Raw genomic sequence first — 22996 nt, forward strand, 5'->3', positions numbered from 1 at the left:
ATAACATGCAGAGAGACATGTGACAAGATGGCAGACTGGACCTTGTGCAGTATTCAATAATCCACCACAAACTGAACCAGATCCAGGAAACGCTTCTTTTTCTTTGATCAGTGGTGTAAATCAATGACCAAGTCTGAAGTCCTGATATGTCTGGTCCGTAAAGAAATACTGCATATTTGAGAATACAAGTAAGATGACTCTTCTCTCAATCTAATTTCTCACATCTTCTTGTCTAATTCTGGGCAAGAAAGCAAATAAAAATATTTTCCAAAACGTCAAACTGTTCTCTTCTTAAGTGAAAATTCCAGCAGTGTTACCTGCTGTACGTAAGGCTGATTGGTCTTTGTGAACACTTTGCTTTTTCTAATCACTTTTTTCAAAAGTGTGTGTCTGATCCAGGTGGATACACTTGAATAAAATTTGATATTAGATTTTCACAGTTCAAAATCCATATTTGCGTTAAACAAAGATGCCAAATTAGCATCTGAGGTGCACAATAACTCATGTTACCTGATCTCAGTATGACAGTTCTTGATCTGATTCAACGTCTTTGCTTATGACCAAAAAAAGACATATTTTACTGTAGAAAATAGGCAGCATTTCCCTTTAGGGTCGGTATTTATTTCCCCCTCTTCGTTGAATTTGACGTCTTCTGGAAGTCGATGTTTTTTCTTCGAAAACAGAGTTAAACTCTTTTATTTTGTGTGCTTGGTTGGTGACTCGCCCAACGTCGATATCAGATTACAAAATGTTCTAACCAAACCATAACTAACAAACCATCATCTTTTGATTATGAGTCCCTACTTTTATGTAAAACAAATGCATTTTCTCCACATTTTCTCTCGCTGTCATATTTCTTCCCACAAGCTAAAATATATTTTCAGCTCACTGGAGAGTGTGCTCTGTTTGCATAAAATATTTTAACTACCAGCTAACAACATTTAAAAAGAACGCTTTGGTCCATCTCTGATGTGAACCGATAACTGTGCTTCATTTACTTGAACTTGAATATATTACTTGAAGTGGATGCGGTCAGTATGGTAACCCTAGTGCACAGTGGAGAAAAATGAAGGATAAAGAAGAGAGTGACAAGCAGAGATAAGATATGAGATTCAGCAAAGGTTAGCTTGATTTGAACCTGAAATATCATAATTGTAATGTATCAATTTATCTGTTATTATACCAAATCAACAGAATATCAGGTTGTTTTGTGATAAAAATGTGCCAAAAGTGTGTAAATATAGACCTCCTCAAACTGGATGTACACTATGTTATGCACACAGTTTGAAGTTGACATGCGTGCTGCTTATGTCTGTATATACAACATGCCAATGTCTATAACTGTACTCAGTGGTTCATACCAGTCAGCCAAGTTTATCATTTAAGCTGCCTGGAAAAATCCTTCTCCTGCCTCGCTATTCTTTCTTGATTCATTTTGGCATCTCTCTCTCCCTCTCTCTCTGGAAATTGAAGGCCTGCGGCTCGTCATAGACCCAGTAACATCACATTACCGAGGCCAATTCATCTGCACTTCCTCTCATCGGCCTCTCATCTCCTCTCACTATGCAGAGACCCAAGTTTGTTTTCATGGCCAAGCACCTAAAAATAGATCTTTGACTTTTAGGTTTCCCACATGGACTCTGTGTTGATATGTTGATTGTGAGCCTTGCTGCCGAAATAAGAGACTTTATTTTTAATAGTTGCTATCAGTCCATCCTATGTATGAAAACACTGAAGAACAATCGCAGTTATCATTTTGTTTGTGGTGTTCCCCAAGTATGATGGCAAATACTCTGAGAAGTTAAATTCTGCAGAGCATCTAAAACTCACACTAATAGTCTGTGACTGAGTAAACCTACTTCAGGGGACGGACTGTGTACCTTAGAAAACAGAATTTCATTCATAAACTGTGTTGGCTCATTTTGTACTAACAGCTCTCACATGACTTGGGTTAAGCACTGCTTTTACTGTGTACTACCACACAGCTCAGGGGTTTGTTCTGTGTGAGCCTGTTGGAAAATCTTTACTGCAATTTAATCATATTATCTAAGGGAGAAAGCTTTCAGAAAATCTGCAGCAATGGAAAAAGGATGGTGTTTTACTTGAAAGGGAGCTCCACCCATTATGAATGTACACATATAGTATGGGAACTGGGGACACATTTACCTTCCTGGCTCTACTTTTTAGCGAAATATATGTACAGTATCTTTGATATTTTAAAGGGGAACTCCATCAATTGTATATATCAAAGTCTGTTTACAGGTTTTGGGGAGTGCTACTGTATTTGTGAAAAGTTGTAAAGAAAAAAGTTTTGTGGCTCCAGAGGGAGCTGTGCGAAATCTGATCAATTGCCTTTAGTGATGTCACAATGTTGGCTGTGGTTGAAGACTGCAAGTTTGAAAATGATAGAAATCTGGACCTGTGGAGTTAGAAAGAAGTCTGTGGTTGAGCTGCATTGTGGGTAATGCAGGCACCAGGTTTTGACAAGGAAGAAGAATGCATGGGATTAAAAAAAAGACAATATCTCTAGTTCTGTTGTATCGATTTTCATCCTTTTTTAAAAACTGTCCATTGTGAGTCCGACAATGTTATAGGACTGTGTGGAGAACTCTTTTAACAAAAGCAAAATATGTCAGTTAAAAGCAGCTGTACACAGTTCATTTGTCCTTTGCTAGGCTCTTAGCTTCTGTGTCTGCCGCTGATTTATTGTAAGTCCTTCTTTACTCTGTGGTCCCTAATTGCTGTAGTAATGTAATCAGGTCCATATTAGCCTAGTTTAGTGCTGCTGGTACAGAAGGATTAGTACTGGAGTGGAGTGGATTTGTGTTGTAATTGGTGGGTCCAATGGGACCTACCATTGAAGCCTTTATGTTACTAGATTAGATTAGAAGACACACACTTCTGTATAGAGGGAAATTATTTTAAAATCCTGAATGGGTTATTAAAAGCTTATTTTATTTTTGATTTGAGAATTTCTTTTATTGGGGAATCTTGAGTCGTCACAGTCAGACATTATGTCAGACATCTGCCTGTCAGTGTTGACAGTAGATAATTAGTCAGTACCATAAGCCTGTGGTGCAAAGGGTCTGGTAATGCTGGCTCCATTCAGAGATTAAGGCTCAACTAGATTGGATTTGTTTTACGTCAGAAGGACAGGAGCCAGGAGCCCCGTGCACAAAGTCAAGTTATAGTTATCTATGACAGAAGAGCTCAGTCTTTGTTTATAGCTGTCCTTCACCTCCTTTATGTATGTGTGTGTGTGTATATATGTGTGTGTGTATATATATATATATATATATATATATATATATATATATATATATATATATACACACACATGCACATATACTGTAGGTGACAATGTCACTGTTCAGTCCAGTCATGATGGATTTGTGGAGTCTGTATTTGGACAGTGTTCTGTCTACATCAGCTGGACGAGACTTAAAGGACCAGTGTGTAGGATTTAGTGGCATCTAGTGGTGAGGTTGCAGATTGCAACCAACTAAGTACCCCTTCCCCTCCCCTTTTAAGCATGTAGGAGAACCTACGGTGGCCATGAAACACCCAAAAAATGCAAAAGGCCCTCTCTAGAGCCAGTGTTTAGTTCGTCCGTTCTGGGCTACTGTAGAAACATGGCTGTGCAACATGGCGGGTTCCGTGGAGGAGGACCCGCCATGTTGTAGATATAAAGGGCTCATTCTAAGGTAACGAAAACACGATTCTTATTTTCAGGTGATTATACATTAATGAAAACATAATTATGAATATTATATTCCATTTCTTCCAAGCCCATTCCACTAGATGCCACTAAAGTTTACACACTGGTCCTTTAACTTACAGCAGATGTCATGGTACTGAGGTGTGTGTGTGTGTGTGTGTGTGTGTGTGTGTGTGTGTGGCTGATGTATGTGGGTGTTAATGAGGTTATTTCATCTGTCTAATAAAAGCAGACCCCCTCCTGGTCTGATTACCTCTTCGTACACTAATCCGTTGTTATGTAATGAGGTTGACACACACACACACACGCACACACACACACACACACACAATTCGTAGCTTCCCAATAAAGCTAATGATGTGCATGAGAGTGTTTACACTGCATGTAATGCAGAAGGATTAGTGTCTTAAATAACACAAAGTTAATAAACAGCAGCTAAAAAGCTGTCATGGAACAATGCAAGTCCAAAATGTAAAAGTGGTCTGAAAGAAAACAACCGTAACATTGCAAGGTGAAAATAAGCAATTACGGCCCCAGAACGGCTGTTGTGGTTTTGCATTTTTATAGAATAACAAGATCAGATCTACAAAATGATGTAACTTCTATTTTGTATATGAGAATACAAAGTAAAGATGGAGCTGCAGCTTGTTAAATGTTATGTTTTGCCTAAAAGGGTGTTTTTATATGTTGTAACCCTCATTTACATTTATGAGGATGGCAGAGTATTAGAAACATCTCTCTTTCAGCATTTTTAGGTGTACATTAAATATTGTATTTGCAAGATAGTTTAGCTCTTTGTAAGATGCATAATCAATAATTATAAAAAAAAAATCCAAATACATCATAATTTTTACATGTAAATATTTTTTTCACCATATTTGTGAAATAGTAATGAGCTGATTTGGAACCAGCCTCAAAGTTCGTTGCATGTTGTCTAAATTTATGATGGAAAACTGACCCAGGTCACATCACAAACTGAGGTCTTGTGAGACTGTGAGCCGCCAACACCATTCACAAATCATTTATAGACTTTTTGTGACTGTATTTCACAACTTACGTTTTGGTGTGGTTTAGCTTTTAAACAGTTTTGTTGAGTATAGTTTATGGCACAAAAATGCTTCCATATGCTTCCATGCTATGGATGCACAGAGCGTCCTGTAGCTGCATAATTAGCACTGGCCTGTAGCTGGAGCTCAGTTCTAGATGTGCTACATCTTTGATTTTAATAAACAATAGTTTGCACTGAAAATGATACTGGAGTCTTCATATGATTATTTTGTTTTCACTACCTGGAAACGCTGCCCTCAATATAATGTGGTCTAATAAACAGCCTGTCCAATAATAGTTTAACAGATGTATGTAAGCTAAATTGCTAATCAACCATTATAAAAAAAACAAACCTGATGACGGTTACATGAACAACACATAAATAGGCTTGATGTGTCAGAAACTGTTTACCATTGCACATCTGTGTTTTAATGTTTTGATGATTAAATTGACTGATTGCAAAATCTGAAATCATGTATGAGCTACTGTAGCAGAACTACCTAATCAGCCCTGCTGCGAGCACAGTTTGTCTCTCGATATTTAAATGTGGTTGGGGAAAAAATACCCCAAATTATGCAGAATTAGGTTGGAAAATATGAAGGTAATCTCATTAGTAAGAATCAAGCTTTACTGGATTTATTTTTTATCAGTTTGCTGTTGCTGAGCCTTTTTTCAAGCCATTTGGTTGTTTGTTTTTGGTAGCCTTTGTGTCTGAGGGAGAAAATCATTTTACAAAGGGCTTCTGACCATCTTTGGTATAAAACCACACCACTGCTCTACACTGAAAGGCTTCTGTGTTTACTGTAAGTCTGTTTCCCTCCTGTCTCTCTCCTCTTCCTAATATTCGTCTGTTTATCTAACTGACTCTTCTTTCTTTTCATGCTGCTCTTTCCCACAACCCCTGTCTCTGACCCCTGTCCTCCCTCTGTCTTATTTGTCCCTCGTTCTTCTGTTTTCTCACTATCTCCCTTTACTTTCTCTCACTCCCCCTTGCTCTTTACTTACATGCCCCTTACTCATCCTCTCGTCTACAATCCTCTTCTTCTGTTCTGCTGTTTCTCTTCTCTTTGCACATCTATATTTCTTCCTGTCTTTCTGTTTTTACTCCTCCTCTGTCCCTCTTCATCCCTGTCTTCCCCTGTCATCCCTCCATCCTTCTCATAGATGAAGCGGAGGATGTCACCATGGGGAGCCAGCTTTGGAAGTGGGCGAAGGTCAGTCATTTTGACCCCTGACCCCTTGACCTTGAACCATTGACTGCACCAAGTAGCCTCTGAGACTTAGTTGCACTCTCTATGAAATAACGTACAAACTGTCCTTCAGCTTGACTCAAAGGAATAATTTTAGGAAATATGCTAATGTACTTTCTTGTTGCGAGTTAGGTGAGACGATAGATACCACATTCATATCTGTGTATTAAGTGTGCAGCTAGAGTAGATTAGCTTAGTTTAACTAAATGGGTACAATGCATAACTCATATATTTTTACATTTCTGTTTATGTGTAGAATAAATAAATGTGGTAGAATGTGTTAATTAATGAGCTATAGAGGTGCTGGTGGGCATATTTTTTAACTTTGGACACAGCCAGGCTAGCTGTTTTCCCCCACCTTAAGTCTTTATGCTAATAAAGTTAAGTTAACCAGCACCATACTTAACGCACAGTTATTGGGATATACAATTATTATACATGATTCTTTTTAAAGTAGTTAGTCTACTTTTGCTGTGTAGTACATTTTGTACACTGTATGTATCAGCTAGCCTAATGTTTCCAATTTCAAAAACTTTCTTTACCAGGCAGTAATATTGTAGTGTTTCACCAAAACACATCTCAACAAACATTTCATTATTATACATTTGTGTACAGTACACATTGAATTTATTTAGCTCCCTACATTTTAAAATATTTTCAACTTCACCTATTGCTAGTCTATATGTTCATTTTTCCCAACCAGTGTGTGTTGTTGGGTGTTCAGACCAGTTTCCCTTCCCTCCCTAGTGCTTCATTGTTTCCTGTATGAGTGTCTGTGGTGGTTTGTTTCTGTCTGTGTATCTGTATCTGCTTCCTATAGATGATATTAAGACTCTTGAACCAGTGTGTGTGTATGTGGTGAACTGTTGGCTGTAGTGTCTTCCTGTGGCATCAGACACAGGAAATGGATCAGTTGAGCCATCAGCTCATAACAGAAACAACATCAAGAACAACAACACTAGCAGCATGTGTCTGTGTTTATAGGCATGTATCTAATTGTGCCAATATTAAAATAATGTAAATATCATAAATTACAATTTTTTGAAGAAGTGTAAAAACATGGTGTTATAAGATTTTTGTCTCTGCTGTAGAAGATAATGATGAGGGATGATGGGAAAGGCTATGGCACGTGACAAAGATAGTGATAATTATAACTTTAAAGGGGACCTATTATGCTTTTCCTTGTTTTCAGTCATATATATAATGTTACACTGTCAGATGTTCATATTAAACATGGCTAGAGTGTCAAATAATGAGGTAAATGTATGTAGAAGTTATCCGTGTGACAAAAAGCACTTGCTTCAGACTGCTCTGAATGCTCAGTTTCTGAGGTTTTTTTTCTACTTTCAGCTCAAGCTGACGTTGGCTTGTGACAGATTTCTTTATATGGTCATCTGCTCCACACACAGCACATGAGTTCACTGCTCTGCTCTGCTAACATTATGGCATTTTTCCATTGTTCTGGGGGTAGTCACGCTGAGCCATGACTCAAGTTGAGCTGGCACGCTGTGAATGTTTTTCCATTACACAGCAAGGCAGAGTAAAATAAGTTGTTTACCTGTAGGAGGTGTGCTGGTCGTCTGCAGCTCTTCATCAAACATCATCATCACTGTGGCTGTTTCTGCTTGTACTATTACTCCCTGCATTATTTCTAACTGAACAAATAGCTCCAAATATCTCAATATGTTGTTGTTTCGACCAGTTTTTAGCACCACTAATGAAGCTCTGCTAATTTGGTGAGGAACACATGTCACTTCCTGTAAATTCTTCAAAAATAAAAGTCCCATTATTTAGTCATCTAAAAGCTTTTACTGTAAAGCAGGAAATGTTGGGTTTTCATTAGCAGCAACTTAACACAACCCTGGTACAGCTGCCCCTCGGCCACTTCCAGAAGTGTGGCCAACAGAGTGGGCTCATTGGGAGGGGGGCCTTAAAGAGACAGGAGCTAAAACTGCCTGTTAAGAGACAGAGGTTGAACTGAGAGGCTGCATAAAGGGCCAATATAAGATAAATAAGGAGTTTTTTTAACTGTTAATCATGCAAAGCTACTCTAGTGGGGTCAACATTAAAAAAAATAGAGCTGTAAATGAGCATAGTATTTAACGATGGTTTATATGATGATTAATAGCTAATGATTAGGTAATGGTAATACTGATGAAAAGCCCTCAGCATGTAAACAAACGTTGTGGAATGTTCCATCTGTTTCTATAATACAAACTTATTGTAAACACAGTTGACAAGAAGCTCTCCAGCCACTTCCCTAATGGAAAGAAACAAGCCTGTTCACAATAACGGCAAACATGGAAATCATGGCTGTCCATAAACCTTCTAAAAAGGAATTGAAGAGCAGACAATCATTTTTCTTCCATATTAAAACACATTGTAGTGTTTTGCAAAAACAATCTCAACTTAGTAGCTTTTCCCAGAGCTTTCAACAGTCATCAATGTACAGTATGCTTAGTTGTCATCTGTTGATGTGCAAGCTCAGAAGCTTCATTGCATTTTAGGACCTTTAGTCCGTCTTGACTAATAAGTCAAGTAGTGGTTTGACTTGATCCCAGTGTTATCAGTTATATACATATGATGTAATCATTTTATCCTTTATACATTCTTAAATCTTGTATTAGCCACATTTAATTTCTCACATTTTATGAGAGGTTAATTTCACGTTTCTGTTGAAGGTTATCTATTAATTTTCATTAAATGGTTGCATTTAATTAAATGTATTGTGAATCAATCTGAGGTTTTGCACATACGGTAGAAGTGATTCAAGAGATTCTGGATGTTAGTTCATTTTTATCTCCTTGTATTCCAAATATTTGGTCCACACGTGTGATTACAAGATACCGCTACATATCAAACATCAAAAATATACAATATAAGACATCATCCGATAACTCACCTACAAAACATGTAAACCATTACATGTATTCATTTTCCCCATAGTATATTTAATTACTGATCATAGTGTTTTAATGATATAGATATAGATATAGATTCACCATGGCCTAGCAGATTTTTAAACATCAGTTTAACCTTGAAATCAAATATGTTTTTAATTTTGTTGTCAAAAATTGTGTTTTATTACATAGATTTCCACAAATCTTTACCAGTGTCTACCTTGTTATATACAGTGTATGATTTCCATCAACTGGACATGTCACTTTGTTACCATAAAAAAATGAAAGGAAAGGCAACTGATGGCTTTATATACATAACGGACAGTATTTGATCCAAAGTTTTTTTCCTCTTAGAAAAGAAATGGGAAATGAAATGATGTTTCCAGGCCTTACCCGGGTAGTACAGCCAGGTAGCACATTGCTATAATTATTCTGAGATGTCAATTTACTGACAAACATATCAATAATGCCTCAGCTTACTGCCAAATTGCACAGGAAATCCAGTGCATAGCTAATTAGATTTGAGACTAGAATAGGGATTCATGTAAAACTTGGTGGATTAATGGTCCCTCTGTATGAGAGAGCAGCTAACTGGTTCTGCATGCTGGAGCTGAACTCTCACATGGCCTCAAACTTCCTGTCTGCTCTGGCTGCTGGAGAGGGCTCAATGATAGTCCTGTAAAATAAAGTGAAGTGAGTGATTACAAATTCAAAAATGTACAAGGGGGTTGCAGATGATCATTTACATATTTCTAATATTTTTTAAATGTATATATCTGAAGTTAACATGTTGTCTATATAGTCAAGGCTCACTCAGCAGTCAGAATATATTGAACTCCATGTTGCTGCAGGATGAGAGCAATAACAAGTTATCAGTTTGACATGTGAATTCCTGTAGTTTGTAGAGGTTGCAGGGCATTCGCCGGTGGTGCTACCATTTCAGCTGACAGGAGTGGATGGCAGAGCAGAGCAGAGCAGAACAGTGGAAACATAGCTGAGATGCCTCTGTTGAGATTGTTTGGATTAGAGTGAAGGATTGGACTGGAGACTGGCTTGGGATCAGACTGAAGTGTAACATAACAGCTTGAGTTGGAACATGAGTTTAAATAGAAAATTGAAGTTCATCACAACAATTTAAAACACACTACCCATGATCAGCTTTTAAGGACACAAGAAACAGACCCATTTTAACACATTCAGATTAACAGATTTGGAAATGATTTTATGAGGTGCTGGTTTGTTGCAGACTATTGTCTCATCCTTCAGATGAAGCTCTCTGGGCAGCCCTTTGTGATTTCATTTTATGTCCTCTGCCAAGCCACTTCTACTAGCAGTCACGACACTCCCAAATGGGACTTTAATCACATTGTAATCCGGCGAGCCTGATCACATTGCAAGTGGTCAGGCTGGCATATGAGCGATATAAGGAGATAGAGACAGATTAAGATAAATACAGCCACAGGAGACACAAAATAGACATTTTCAACACATAAAACAGGCCATTAATTAAGTATTATCAGTTGCAGTGTCATGTTGTTATGAGATAATATTGTGTTATTGTTATACCCAAATTTGTTTTCCATATTCATCCAAGATAACTGTAGGGTTGGGAATTTTAAGTTTATAAAAACATTTTTATAGGAAAATTAATTATCTGTGTCATTGTTGGAAGTTCATGCTTATCCTGCTTTGCTTTGACCTTTTCTGGCATTTATCAGTTTACTGCTGTTCTGTACAAACAACATAAATCAATCCAACTAGTCATGTGTTGACTATTTTATCATTTAATTATTGCACTTTTTTGAAGAACATCATGCTCATCAGTCTCTGTCTCTCCATCACAGCAGTGACAGTGCTGCCATGGCATCAGGACCCCCAGATGTGATGGAGCCTGCTGAGGTGGGGGAAGAGTGCTCAGGTAACATTTAGAGTGGATGGTGTAATAATAATGATTCGTATTTACTCATTATTATACGTCCAAGGTGTCTTTCTTTACTGACATTGCATGCAAAGTTTTTGTCTGCAATTTGAAGTTTTTTGCCTTTTTCCTTTTTGTTCAAATCAAAACTTTAAAGTCATCTAGTGTGCGCTGAAAGTGAAAATGCCATCGCTAAGTGTATATACTGTAGTTTTCTTCTAATTTCAGTTTCCATATTTAATAAATTGTATTATTCTGCAATGCTGAAACCTTGGATGTGGGTTAGAACATCAGTCACATTTACACTTCCCATCTGTTGATTATGATATTCCAATGTGACCACACATGAAGTGTAAATTCAGTAGTTTATTCATACTTTTGAAGGTGGGACAGCTTAGAACATTTCAAAGACTAAAATCCTTTGACAGTAACTTATTAACTAGTATCTCCAATGACATGGACAGATCTGCTTATTGTGTATTCATTTAAAAAGGGAAATATTTTTTTCAGTATCATATAGCCACAGTATATTAGTATAAGTCATTTGGAAGTGTTTTGCATTCAAAAACACAACATACAAGTGTATGTATCTACTGTGTATTTTTGGTTTTATTCTGGCAGCTCCAAAGAGCAGCAAGAAACTTGAAACCTTAAACTTCAGTAAGCAGAAATCCTCTGTGTTGAGAAATTGAGAAGCACTCTGCACAGACTGCAGACACTTATCATTTTTTCCAAAGGTTTTGATGGGTCACTTTCTCCATACCCATACCAGGTCATAATTGGTGTCAGTTCTGCAAATGTCTTGGCTCTCTTAGTGGGAATGAGATGGTCTTTTTTGTTGAGGACCCACAGAATGGTGTCTCAGGAATTGCAATTTCTGCCAAGGATGAAAATAACAAACAATATCAGCATCAGTAGAGGGTGACAGCAGAGAAGATCAGTCCGACTTTAACAATTGAGATCTCCTTACTGGCGCTGGCAGGAAATGAAGAAAGAGAAAATTATCATCATCATCTTCCTCTCATACACACAAACACGCACACCGTCTATACAGATGGATAGCACATACGCTGCTGATATGATGGGAACAAGGAAGAAGTGCGTCAGGAGGTCAGACAGATGCCTGTGTGGGTGAGGCCACAGTGGGAATATCAGCTGAAGTGCTGCTGGGCTTATTGTAAACACAGTTTGAGCACAAGATCTAAAACAAAATGAAAAAAGCCTTTCATGTCTGAGCTTTAGTCATAAACTAGTGAAAACTGATTGTGTGTAGTTTGTCGCAGGAAACAGACCTCACATGATGGAGTTGAAGGCATGACTCCACAGATCATGGTGTCTGCCAGTCATGTACATCTCAATCTGCTGGCATTAACCCAGTGACGGTGCCAGAAAGACAGCTTATCTCTGATTGGAGCTTGGTAGAATGTGCTATGTGTTAATTGGATCTGCAGCATGAGAGCGATTGGAGTCTTTAAATAGAAAGTATGCAAGTTTGAGCCTGTTTTCTTCTTTCTTTAAGTCATTGTTATTTTAGAGCCGCTGAAAACGTGTAGTATTTCTCATTGACATTAAATATTGACATTAATATGTCATACAAATGAGCAAATACTAAAGTTAAAGAAAAACACATCCGTAGGTATTATTGATTAAAATCAAACTGAAATAAAAACAATCTTTTGCTAAAAAAAAAAAATCAATTTGACTTTTGACTTGAGTTTGAGCTAACAATATAGGCCCCCCTGTTCTTTCTGTAATGCAGGGAAAGTACAGAAAGAAGTATGCAGGAGCCTGTTAGTAGCATTCTGCAGGTGTTGAAATAACATGAACAAAAAGTAACGTTTAGTGGGAATCAGTGCTAACGTTAGCAAGATAGCAAGCTACCTAGCTTGACTTAACAATATGACATGTCCTGCCAAATGTTGATATAATGTTTTTGTGAGACAGACAGCTTAAATCACTAATGGTAGATGAGACTTCTTAGACTTAAAAAGAAGGAAAAAATCAGTATGATGTTTCTGCAGTCAGCAGTGCACCACAGATATTGACAATGTGTCTCCAGCAAAGCCAGCTCCCAGTTATCAGTCTGCACGTCATTGGAAATGTCCTCTCAAATACTCCATGCTCTGCCACATATACTGTATGTCCAAAAACTGTTTTATCCTCTTTTGAAAATCAGTGCAATAGCTGAACACAAAAAGTAAAGATAATTTCAAATTGCTCATTGACTTAAACATTTTATCAGTCAAAAACTCTGCCAATCTTCATCAGGACTGTGGATGTGGTTTGGTTAGATTTGACTGACAGTGGCCTGTCAGCATGGACATACAACCCCACTACTGTCATCAGATTTTGATGCTAAATTTTGATTGTTGCTCAGAGGTACATGACATCACCTTTTTGCGACTGAGCTCCACCCATATCAAACCAGTAAAAAAGTGCAGAGAAAAACACAAGAAATATCTCTTTTGAAATAACCAAAACTTTTCAAACTTTGAGGAAAAAAGTGTGTTTATGGAGAACTTCATACCTAATAGCAGGAGGCTGACTGGAAAAAATAGGTTTTCAGGGTCTTTAAAGGGACACTATAATAGCTATGGCCACTAAAGTTGTCAGAACTCATAAATCACAAATAAATAATCAGAGTTGAGAGTTAAAATATCTCTTCATCCTTGTGCTTGCTCCTCATCTTTTTCTTCTACTCCTCCATAATCCTCCTCCCCCTGCAGAGAAAAGATAATTAGATGCATCACCTTTAGCGACTTTCTGAACTTGCCAAACGACAGATGTCACTCTTAGAGTTTGTGTTCATGGGCAAACACCTCACAAATATCACAAGTACCACAGTGAGCTTCACTCCATGTGCTGATCTACCTACAGTGTAGAAACTGTTTCAGGTCCCTTCGCCTCTTCTTCTCATCTTCTATTTCACAACAACATTGTCTCCCTGTCAAAGGCCACCATTTTCTCATTGTGTAAGTTAATATTGACCTTAGACTGCCTTGAAATTGCCATGATGCTATTTTGAGTATGTGCACAGAGTCGTGATTGTGATTTAAAGACTATACTTTGGGAAATTATTAAGTGGATTTCTAATGTTAGGCCTACAATGCCTATAGACGTACACTGACCTTCCATTGAAGCAGTGGCCTTATTCAACTCTTTATGAGTGTAGACCTTTAGCTTAATGGTGTATTGTACCTAAAATAGCACAATAAATGGCACTGTCGGCTGGTGTTTCCCCCTGATTTTCATCTTGGCAGCGCACAGATTCCTCTGATGCATCATCAGAAGCACATTGGAAGCTCCTCAAGTAAATACAGCAGTAATGTTGTTCGCTTTGTGGTGCCAAACAAAGGACAGGTACATTTGTAGCCAACATTTCTACATAAAAATTGGAGGAAAACTGACATTGTCTTCCATGTGTGGACTGATGGCAGCTCATTAAAATAGTGTAGCAGGTGCTATATTTACCACTCCATGCAGAAAAGTTGTGACTTGCAGATAATTTTATGATTTTTTTTTTTTAAACACACAATAGATCAAAGTTAACAAACTGTTTACATGTATGTATGAAATATAATATTTTAAATATTATAAAATAACCAAATGAATTACCTTAATCATCTTTTATGTGTTCTCCAGCAAGTGACCCAGAAATGTTAAGCATCTTGGCTCCAGTACTGGGTTTAGATTCCAGACATTTTTCAGCTGTGATTTAGCTCCAACCAGAAAGCATATTTTTAGAGAAAGGAGGGAATGCTGAAGGATTCCCCACAGGGAGAAGGACAGACATGACAAAGCCAGTATAAAAAGAATGTGTCTGTTTTAAAACCCTCTTCTAAAGCATTTCATGGCCCAGGGAAGTGAATTCTCCAAATAGTTATGGATCACTCTTGTTTTGTTTTTCTCCTAGCTAATATTTTGGTCACATTTCATTTTTCCTACACGCTATTCTTTTATTCCTACACATTATGTACTTAAACTAAAATATGGTTATTTTGAGCCAGTGTTTGACTCAACAAGCTCAAGTTTTATTTTAAAACTGTCACAAACGTATTGTTAGTTGTACAAGATGATGTCCATATGACATTAAAAACTGCAAAAGATACACTTATTATTAACAGTAATCGATAACAAATAGTAGCATGTGAGTTTGAAACAGCTAGAGTAGATTACAGATAGAAAACAGTTTGCAACCATGGGGTATTATTAGTTTGAATAGATAATCCAACAGTAATATAAAAAATAACTACTAACAGATCAAAACGTTTTTTCAAACTAGTCATCAGTGATCTGTTTTGTGTTTTAACACTGTCTAGGTCTGTCCACTGCTCCTTTCCCCCCAAATTCTTAAATCTGTATACTTCATTGTGTGGAGCTCATTAGAATAGTTTTAATGCAAAGTAACATGTGACCAGGGATTGATGCGGCAATAGAAAGTGAGTCCATGGCCCCCTTGACTGAACGGATCTAATTGATAGCGGAAACAATTGATTTTATAATGACATTGACAAAGAAACAGTATTTAATGGGGTTTGCTCATCTCATGGCCCATACCTGATCCACTTAATACACACACTATCAGATCAATGCAGATGCCGAGCATTCAGAGTAGTCTATAACCATCCATAAGCACCAAAGACCAGTTGTGGCATGTTTTCATCAAAGGATAAGGCTGGTGATTTTCTATATTTTACTTATTCAACAAATCTGCTGTGCAGAGACAGACCAACAATGAACTCATCCCACTTACTAGTATTGTTTGTTTAACCCAATATTTCCCCAAAACTATTAAAAACACATCAGTGAGCCACACAGTTGTGCTGGTTGACAAGTTCCTTCACCGCAAAGATTATGGCCACAGTAGTTTCTTTAGAAATAGTTCCACAGACTGATAACAGTGATCACGTTTTCAGTCTCCTGGAGAATAGTTCTGTGTAAGGCAGACGCCACTGCACATGTGCGGGAACACGTGCTTTGGACACACATACAATACATGTAGGTAGGATGATTTCATTTAGCTCTACACATGAGATTTGCTGACAGTAGGAAAGAAAATCACCAGTCATGTCTTTTTAAGACGCGCGAAAACAGACTTTTCTTTACTGAGTATTTGATTTTAACAGAAACCTACAGTATGCATTATATGATGGTTGAGACAGCTCACAGCTGGTGAATGTGGGACACAGATAGAGGAGCAGTGGGCATTTCAAGTTCTGGATAAGTGCTGTGCTGACTGAAAGCAGTGAAAGCAGTTTGTAGCTGTTTAAGGAGTTATAAAAGAGCTGTTGAGTTTTTCCACTGCGGTGCTAATGGATGTGCACTCTCTGGGAGGGAGGCTTTACAAGCATGAGTGTGTGTGTGTGTATTTGTGTTTATGTGTACACATATCACTCTATGTGTGTGGTTTCTCCTGAGGTGCCTACCTGGGCCTTTACAGCCAACACAGGACTTATTGCTCAAACTGCAGTTCATATGAGGGCAGTGTGTAAAGATGCTGTGTGTGTAATTTTCTCATTAGTATATCCTTGTACTGTTAGTTGTTATGATTTACCATAGCACTGGCAGGAGAACACAACAGTTTCAATTATATTTTCTTCTTTTCTCATTTGTCCTACCAGGAAAGAAGAAGTCCAAGTTCCAGACGTTTAAAAAATTCTTCGCCAGGAAGAAGAGAAAGGAACCATCATCCTCCGGAGCTGATGCGGGTCTCAAAGCAAGCCAATCAAGCGACAATGTCAGCAAAACATCAGAAAATAACACACTCACTCGATCGGAGAAGGATAAGGGCTCTGGGTAAGATCAGACGCACACGCATATACAAATCCATACAGGTAAACTATGACTGCGTCACTCTTATTCAAATTTTCACGCAGTTGCAGAAACATAAGTGCCAGTTGACTTTTTGTAAAAAAGCTTCAAGTACTTTTATGTGGTTTATTAGGGAAATTGATGTACTCTGCATCTCATAAGCTAAACACCACAGTGAATGCACTTTGGATGAGCTGAAAAGTTCATTTCATTATATATTATTTTTTTCAGCAATCTCAACCATCTTTCTTCACATCCACATTATATTTATGAAAAAGGTTTTACAGAATGACTCATCCAAACTGAACCAAAGCCGTCACATTTTCTCCAAACAACTCATTTTAATGGATTTGATTGACTTCCATGACATTGCACTTTTCAGTTAGTTTAATTGTCCATACATCATCTTAAATTCAACATTTTCAAAGATTCTTGCAGTCTTTTGGCCTCTGTGCACATATGTTAGTCTTTTCTTCATAACTGTATTCCTGTCTGGGTGTAAAAGCACCTAAAATGACAATTAGTCCATCATGCGACACTAAAACTGAAACCCAGGTGGGTTGGAAATACTGATATCAATAATGTGATTAACTTTATCATCCCAGAGGGAAATCAGGTTGCAGTGTGGACACAAAATTGAATATACACAGTAAAAACATTCAGACATAAACATGACAGACACCCAATACCAGTCACAATATACATGCTAACATACAACACAGGCAGAAAGAATAATAATTCAGCAATAAGCAGCACACAATACTATACACAACCAACCTGAAGTGCTTATACAAGTACAAGAAAATTAGAAAGTGGTGTTAGCATAAGTGCAAAAACTGCAATACAGCAAAAAACAATGCCTTTGCAGCACAAACTATTGAGCTGCTGTGAGTACTAAGAGTCTTTAAGGGGTTAGTCAACATAACATGACCACTGACGGCAGAGTTTTGGACAGACTTTTCATTTTGCGGCAGGCCAGGATAAACATCTGCTCTTGTGTGAAAAGGACAGAGATAATTTGAGAAAGGAAGAATCATGTTTTAACATCCATCTCCTGATCTTCCAATCTCACCTCAGTGGAGGCTTGTGGCTTCCTGTTTTTGTTTCAAGTACTGGAGGGTCTCTTCCTGTGGACAGTCCTGATTTCCTTTTGTTTTTCTAAGCTGTGCCACTTCCTGTGGTCTACTCCTTCCTCATCGTTGCTGTCACAGATGTATTTACTCCAATTTCACTCTTCTCTTTTACAATTGTACTAAGAGATAATATACTTTTGTTGGATGAATAAAGATTAAAAAAAGAAAGAAAGAAAGAAAGAAAGACACAGGATGATGAACACATTTCAAACCCTCACCATCGTTAGTTTACGGTATTTATTTGGCATTCCGACAATCCATTACTCTTTATTTTGTTTATTTTGTTTTAGAAGCTGTGAAACCTCACTTTGTGCTGTGTTTATTTTTTCCTTTTCCTATTTCCTGCAGGTCAAAGATCAGCCTGGGCAGCAAGGCCTTGTCACATGACTCTGTCTTTGTTTCTGACTCATCGGAGGCCAACGAGGCTCTGGGGGCGTCTCAGGACAGCATTCATGGGAAAGTGAAATCACTTCAGGTACATACATATGGTACTCTTCGACCAGAGCAGCCAAGGTTAATCTCCTGTGTCAACAAGTATCTAACTATCTAAGTGTCTGTCCTCAAGAATGATGCTTAATCTCCTCCAGGTCCAAGTTACCATAGTGACCCTGACCTCTGACACGTCTGTGGACGCAGGAAAGAGAAAAGAGGATTTCACCTCAGGGATTAACAAACAAATGAAGAATCAGAATCTGACACTATTTTTAGTGTGTTAGCGAGTGAGAATGTGTGACGCTGTGCGGCTCTCAGCTGTCATAATCAGTATTTATCAATATATGAGCGGCCAGAGCAGTACCAGCTGATTTTTTTTGTATATTTAGTTAGTGTGATTATGCCTCAGGGATGTATGCAGAAACATACTTAATTATTTAAGTCATTTAACGTGGTGAAGACGGTTCTGATAGAGCTGATGTGTAGCACAGAGAGGTTAAAACGGAAGCGTCTATCAAAGCAAAATGAAAGTACTTGATGACGATAAGAAAAGCAGACAGACAGAACAAATGTCTGTCACAACAGCAGGCTAAAACGGGAAGACATGAGACTCAGACAGATGAACTGACCTCCAGCTGAACTGCTCAACTAAGCTACCTACAGGGAGTGAGAGTTAAACATCTTAAGGAGATTTGCTAAAAAGGAAAACTTTCTCCTGTAGTTAAAATACAGAGAAAGTGTTTAGTTATGGGCCTGTTTGCGGATAAGAGAACAAGCATATAGTGTGTAAGAGACAGTGACATTTATTAATAATCAGAGCAAATATAACATGGTTTGACAAGAAAAACTGCACAAATATGTAAACTCAACAGAAATTAAACTTTAACACATTGATTTGCATGAACTGAATTCACTCAGGAAAACAATCTGATGGAGATTTCCTGACCTTAATCCTCACTCTGAGCTGGCCTGCCTGTTTGATACGCAGTATGAGGTTGTTCCAGAGCCAAATATAAACACATTATGTAAGGATCAATGTCTTACAAGGTGCATACTTATTAAAATATAATGCACAGTGCAACACTGTCACTACAGATCATGTGTTATAATGCATAAAGGGCCGTAGCCCTGATCATAGAGGTCACAAGTCAAAACACACCAACACAAGAATAAGAAATGTTTGACTTGCTACCAAAAACATCTAATTAATTAATTTTCATGTCTTCACCTTTTAAACATAGATTTAACCGTTAAATTGTCTTTTGTCAGTCTTATCTACACAACGGTCTAAATGTTGTTTCAAAGTCCTCTCCACAGAGCCAGGTTATAATTCTGATGAAGAAATTATTTTGTTGGCTTTAAAAACAGTCTCATTTAAGAATGTTGACTCGAATCACAGTTGAAATATTCCCTAAAAAACATTTCACATAATATATTGTATTTAAACAGTAGTTAAACATTGGAAAAGAAAAAATGAAACAGGAAATGCTAGCTCATATGGAAAAATGATTTAAAGGAGCTGAATATGACTGGATGCTAACTTCACCTGCTTAGTAGCATTTTTAAACTCTTAAATCAAGTTATATTCATGTGCAGTTATTTCACAAGAGAAACATAAATCTTTTTATGGCACATGTTATATTCTATGTGCTGTTATCATTTAAACTCAAAGTTTGCAATAAACTGAATTTCATGTAATTGCATCTTGATTCTGAGCTTCCTAACAGAGAGCTAGAACATGAGATGAGCAATAATATTGAAATTTTAACACTAAAAACTGCAGCAGCTTGTGTATTTTTAATCAAGGACTTTTTGTCAGGTGTGTTTCAAGCCTGGCTAAAGAAAAGCTGTATTGTCCTGTGTTTACTTTACACCAGTAAATGAGTCCTTGAGAGACTGTCACCGGGTAACACGTAACAGGAAGATAACAAGTCTGTTAGTTTGAGTTTCTGTGATACCTAACCCCTACTCATACAGTCATATACACACACACACAAGGCCTAAAATAAACACTCTCTCTCTCGAGTGCCAACTGACTGTCCTCACAATCTTTCTCTGTTAATCATACTCTACACTAGTGGGAATTTGTGGACTGTAAAAGCATTTAAACTTGCTGAACATAGAAATGCTTACTCAAATACACCTTTGTTACCTTTTTACAAAGCTGTAGTTTATTAAACAGCCTGTCAGATTTGGTTCCTCTTCATCTCTGAGTACTCACACAAAACCTTAAAAACAACTTCACTTCCTACTGTAAAAACTTCCTACTGTAAGTGTGGCTACGTTTACAAGTTTTATATGTTATTCACATGTTTTGATCCCCCGAAATGGGTGAGAACCAACACACTGACAGAAACACTAAGTACCTAATTTTGTTTGGCATTTCTATTTTTTTTTTATTTTTCAGCTCCAGCTGAAGCAGGCCATCAGACTGGGGTCTCCTCCATCCCTGATGTGTGTGAAGAAGACAGATGATGCTGGAACCATGTCAGAGGATGATGGTCTACCTTGCAGTCCACCTGAATACACAACGCCTAACACAACGCTGGTAACCCCACATACAGTACTAAATAATGTCCCACCATCTGGACCACCTGAGAATTATTTGCTACAAACAGCACTGCTAACACACTCGCAAACACTTTACTTACAGTATTATTTCTTCTCTCTCCATCTCTGTCTCTTATAATCAGGCTCAGAGGAACAGCTCCATCAGTCTGGAGGGAACAGACAGTGAAGAAGACCAGGTAAACACTTAAAGCTTGACATATTATCGCCTTATTAAAAGTGCCCTGTGGAGTTTTTGACCACTAGTACAGCTATGGAGCCCCGTTTGACACACGTATGCTGAGAAACAGGTGGCAACGCACTCCGATGGTTTCATGCTATTTCACAGATTTACAGTTTGTGGCAGTAAAGTGCCAAGAAGAGTAGCACTGCAGCAACAAGAGGCAGGGAGGAAGACGACTGTTAGCATGTCAGCAAGCAAACACGGATGTGAGCAGTGAAGGATTATTTCAAACTATTTTTAAAAAATCAGTTTTTCTTCTATGAGGGAGAGAATTCATTCACCAAGTTTGTGAGGCCTCAAGGATACACACAATGCATTAGGATTAGAAACACAAAAAATGTGATGCGATTATAAAATCAGTAACATCACGTAGTGTGTGATGTGTGTGGATCCCCCATCACCGGCCAAACAGCCACTAAAGTAAAGTCAAGATATGTGACTTTTGAAGGCCAGGAGGAACCTTCTGGCTGTGTGAGTGTGTCGCTTTGTGTGATTGTGACATTTCTCCTCATGTGACTACGATGGTAAAAACATCTCATGATCCAATCTAATCACTGAAACACTACTCTTGGCTCTAAATAAAAGCTCCCTTCATGCTGATTGACCTCCTACTCTATTCTTCCTCCTCTCTCCACCTTTTATCTCTTAATGCCCATTCTTTCTTACTGTCTTTCTCCCTCTGTATCCTCTGATTGTCGGCCTCCTGACCTACTGTAGGAGTGTTTGTTGTTCAGCCCATGTGACTTAAATGTCCCATATGCTCCCTAACGAGGCTGTCAGTTAAAACAATTCACTGAAATAACTACTTTTCAGATGGACAGAAAGGAGTGCCAATTCGTGATAAGACAGTTGTCCTAAAAACTCCAGCTATCCATTTAGCCTCACTGGCTATAATGTGGGCTAAACGCACAGTCAGCAAAGTATGACAAATGAGCATTTAATGATAGAGCAGTTTTAGCAATTTTAGCCGGTTTTGGCCAGTCATTTTCCCACTGAGAAAAACCACAAATGGCCAGCTACAAAGAAATGCACACAAAAACTTGAAAATATCCATTTTAAAGTGCATTCCACACACAGGAATGCCATCAAGGAGGACTGCAGTGGCATGAACTGGAGTGGCAATGGCACTTTCTGGAGCTTTTCCATCCACTGAGAACAGAGGACAGACTTCATGGAGACATAGAATGTTTTTTTTAATTGTATGCCTAGATTTAATCTCAGGACTAATGTAGTAGTTCTGAGCTCCACTATGTGTCCATATCAGTGTAAAAACACTCTGGATACTTGGGTCGGAGTCAGTCTGTCTTTATATTTACTGTGAATAAGAAAGAATGCAGGCTTTGTCATTTGTCTACATGTAGTTTAGAGCTTGGCTCCTCAGTTTGTGGCTTTGAGAATAACATTTTGACTCTGGGTTTTCTCCACAAAAGATATTTATCGGGTTAAAGCTGAACTAATCAATATTTAGTTTTGGTTTTACAGCCCCCAACACCACTGTGTTGATTTTCTCTCATCAACCTTGTTTCCAGCCGCAGAAGGATCTGATTAACACTACCTGCCCAGCATCAAATGACAAACAGACAAAGTCAGCGATTAGCTAGTAATCATAGTGGAGAATTTAGCAGATAAAAAGCCAGATATTTCCTTCAGGAGCTGGTGGAGAACAAAACAGAGATAAAAGAGAGTGAATGTGGTGTTACTTTCACCAGATGGCCAGAAACATGATGTTATATGAATGCTAATGTAGCTCTGTGTCTGTCAGATGTGTAAAGAAACAACTGTTCACTAACAAGTTAGCAATAGAGACTTTAGAAGGTGATAATATGTTAATGTTGTGTGTTTCAGCTTGTTGTGCTGCCCCCAAGAGGCCAAAATAATCAACTCATGCAAGTTTAAGAGGTTTAAGGAGGCAATTAAAGCTGGAGTGCAGGACTTTTGTCTCCCCCTTCTGGCAGTGAAAGTAAAGGGGGCCGCTCAGCTCTGATTGCCTGACACA

The 22996-nt window shown here is 38.0% G+C and overlaps 1 protein-coding gene across 1 annotated transcript in view; it reads left to right on the forward strand.

Annotated features, from left to right (window-relative positions):
- zgc:66433 (uncharacterized protein LOC321250 homolog) overlaps window positions 1–22996 on the forward strand; it is a 50043-nt gene that overhangs the window by 15426 nt on the left and 11621 nt on the right. Inside the window, exons 2-6 of the mRNA XM_042419543.1 lie at window positions 10760–10833; window positions 16455–16629; window positions 18126–18252; window positions 20617–20757; window positions 20897–20956. Coding sequence (XP_042275477.1) covers window positions 10760–10833; window positions 16455–16629; window positions 18126–18252; window positions 20617–20757; window positions 20897–20956 — 577 coding nt within the window. The remainder of the gene's footprint in view (window positions 1–10759; window positions 10834–16454; window positions 16630–18125; window positions 18253–20616; window positions 20758–20896; window positions 20957–22996) is intronic.

This window comes from Thunnus maccoyii, chromosome 8 (assembly GCF_910596095.1).
Source record: "Thunnus maccoyii chromosome 8, fThuMac1.1, whole genome shotgun sequence".
Taxonomy (NCBI): Eukaryota; Metazoa; Chordata; class Actinopteri; order Scombriformes; family Scombridae; genus Thunnus; species Thunnus maccoyii.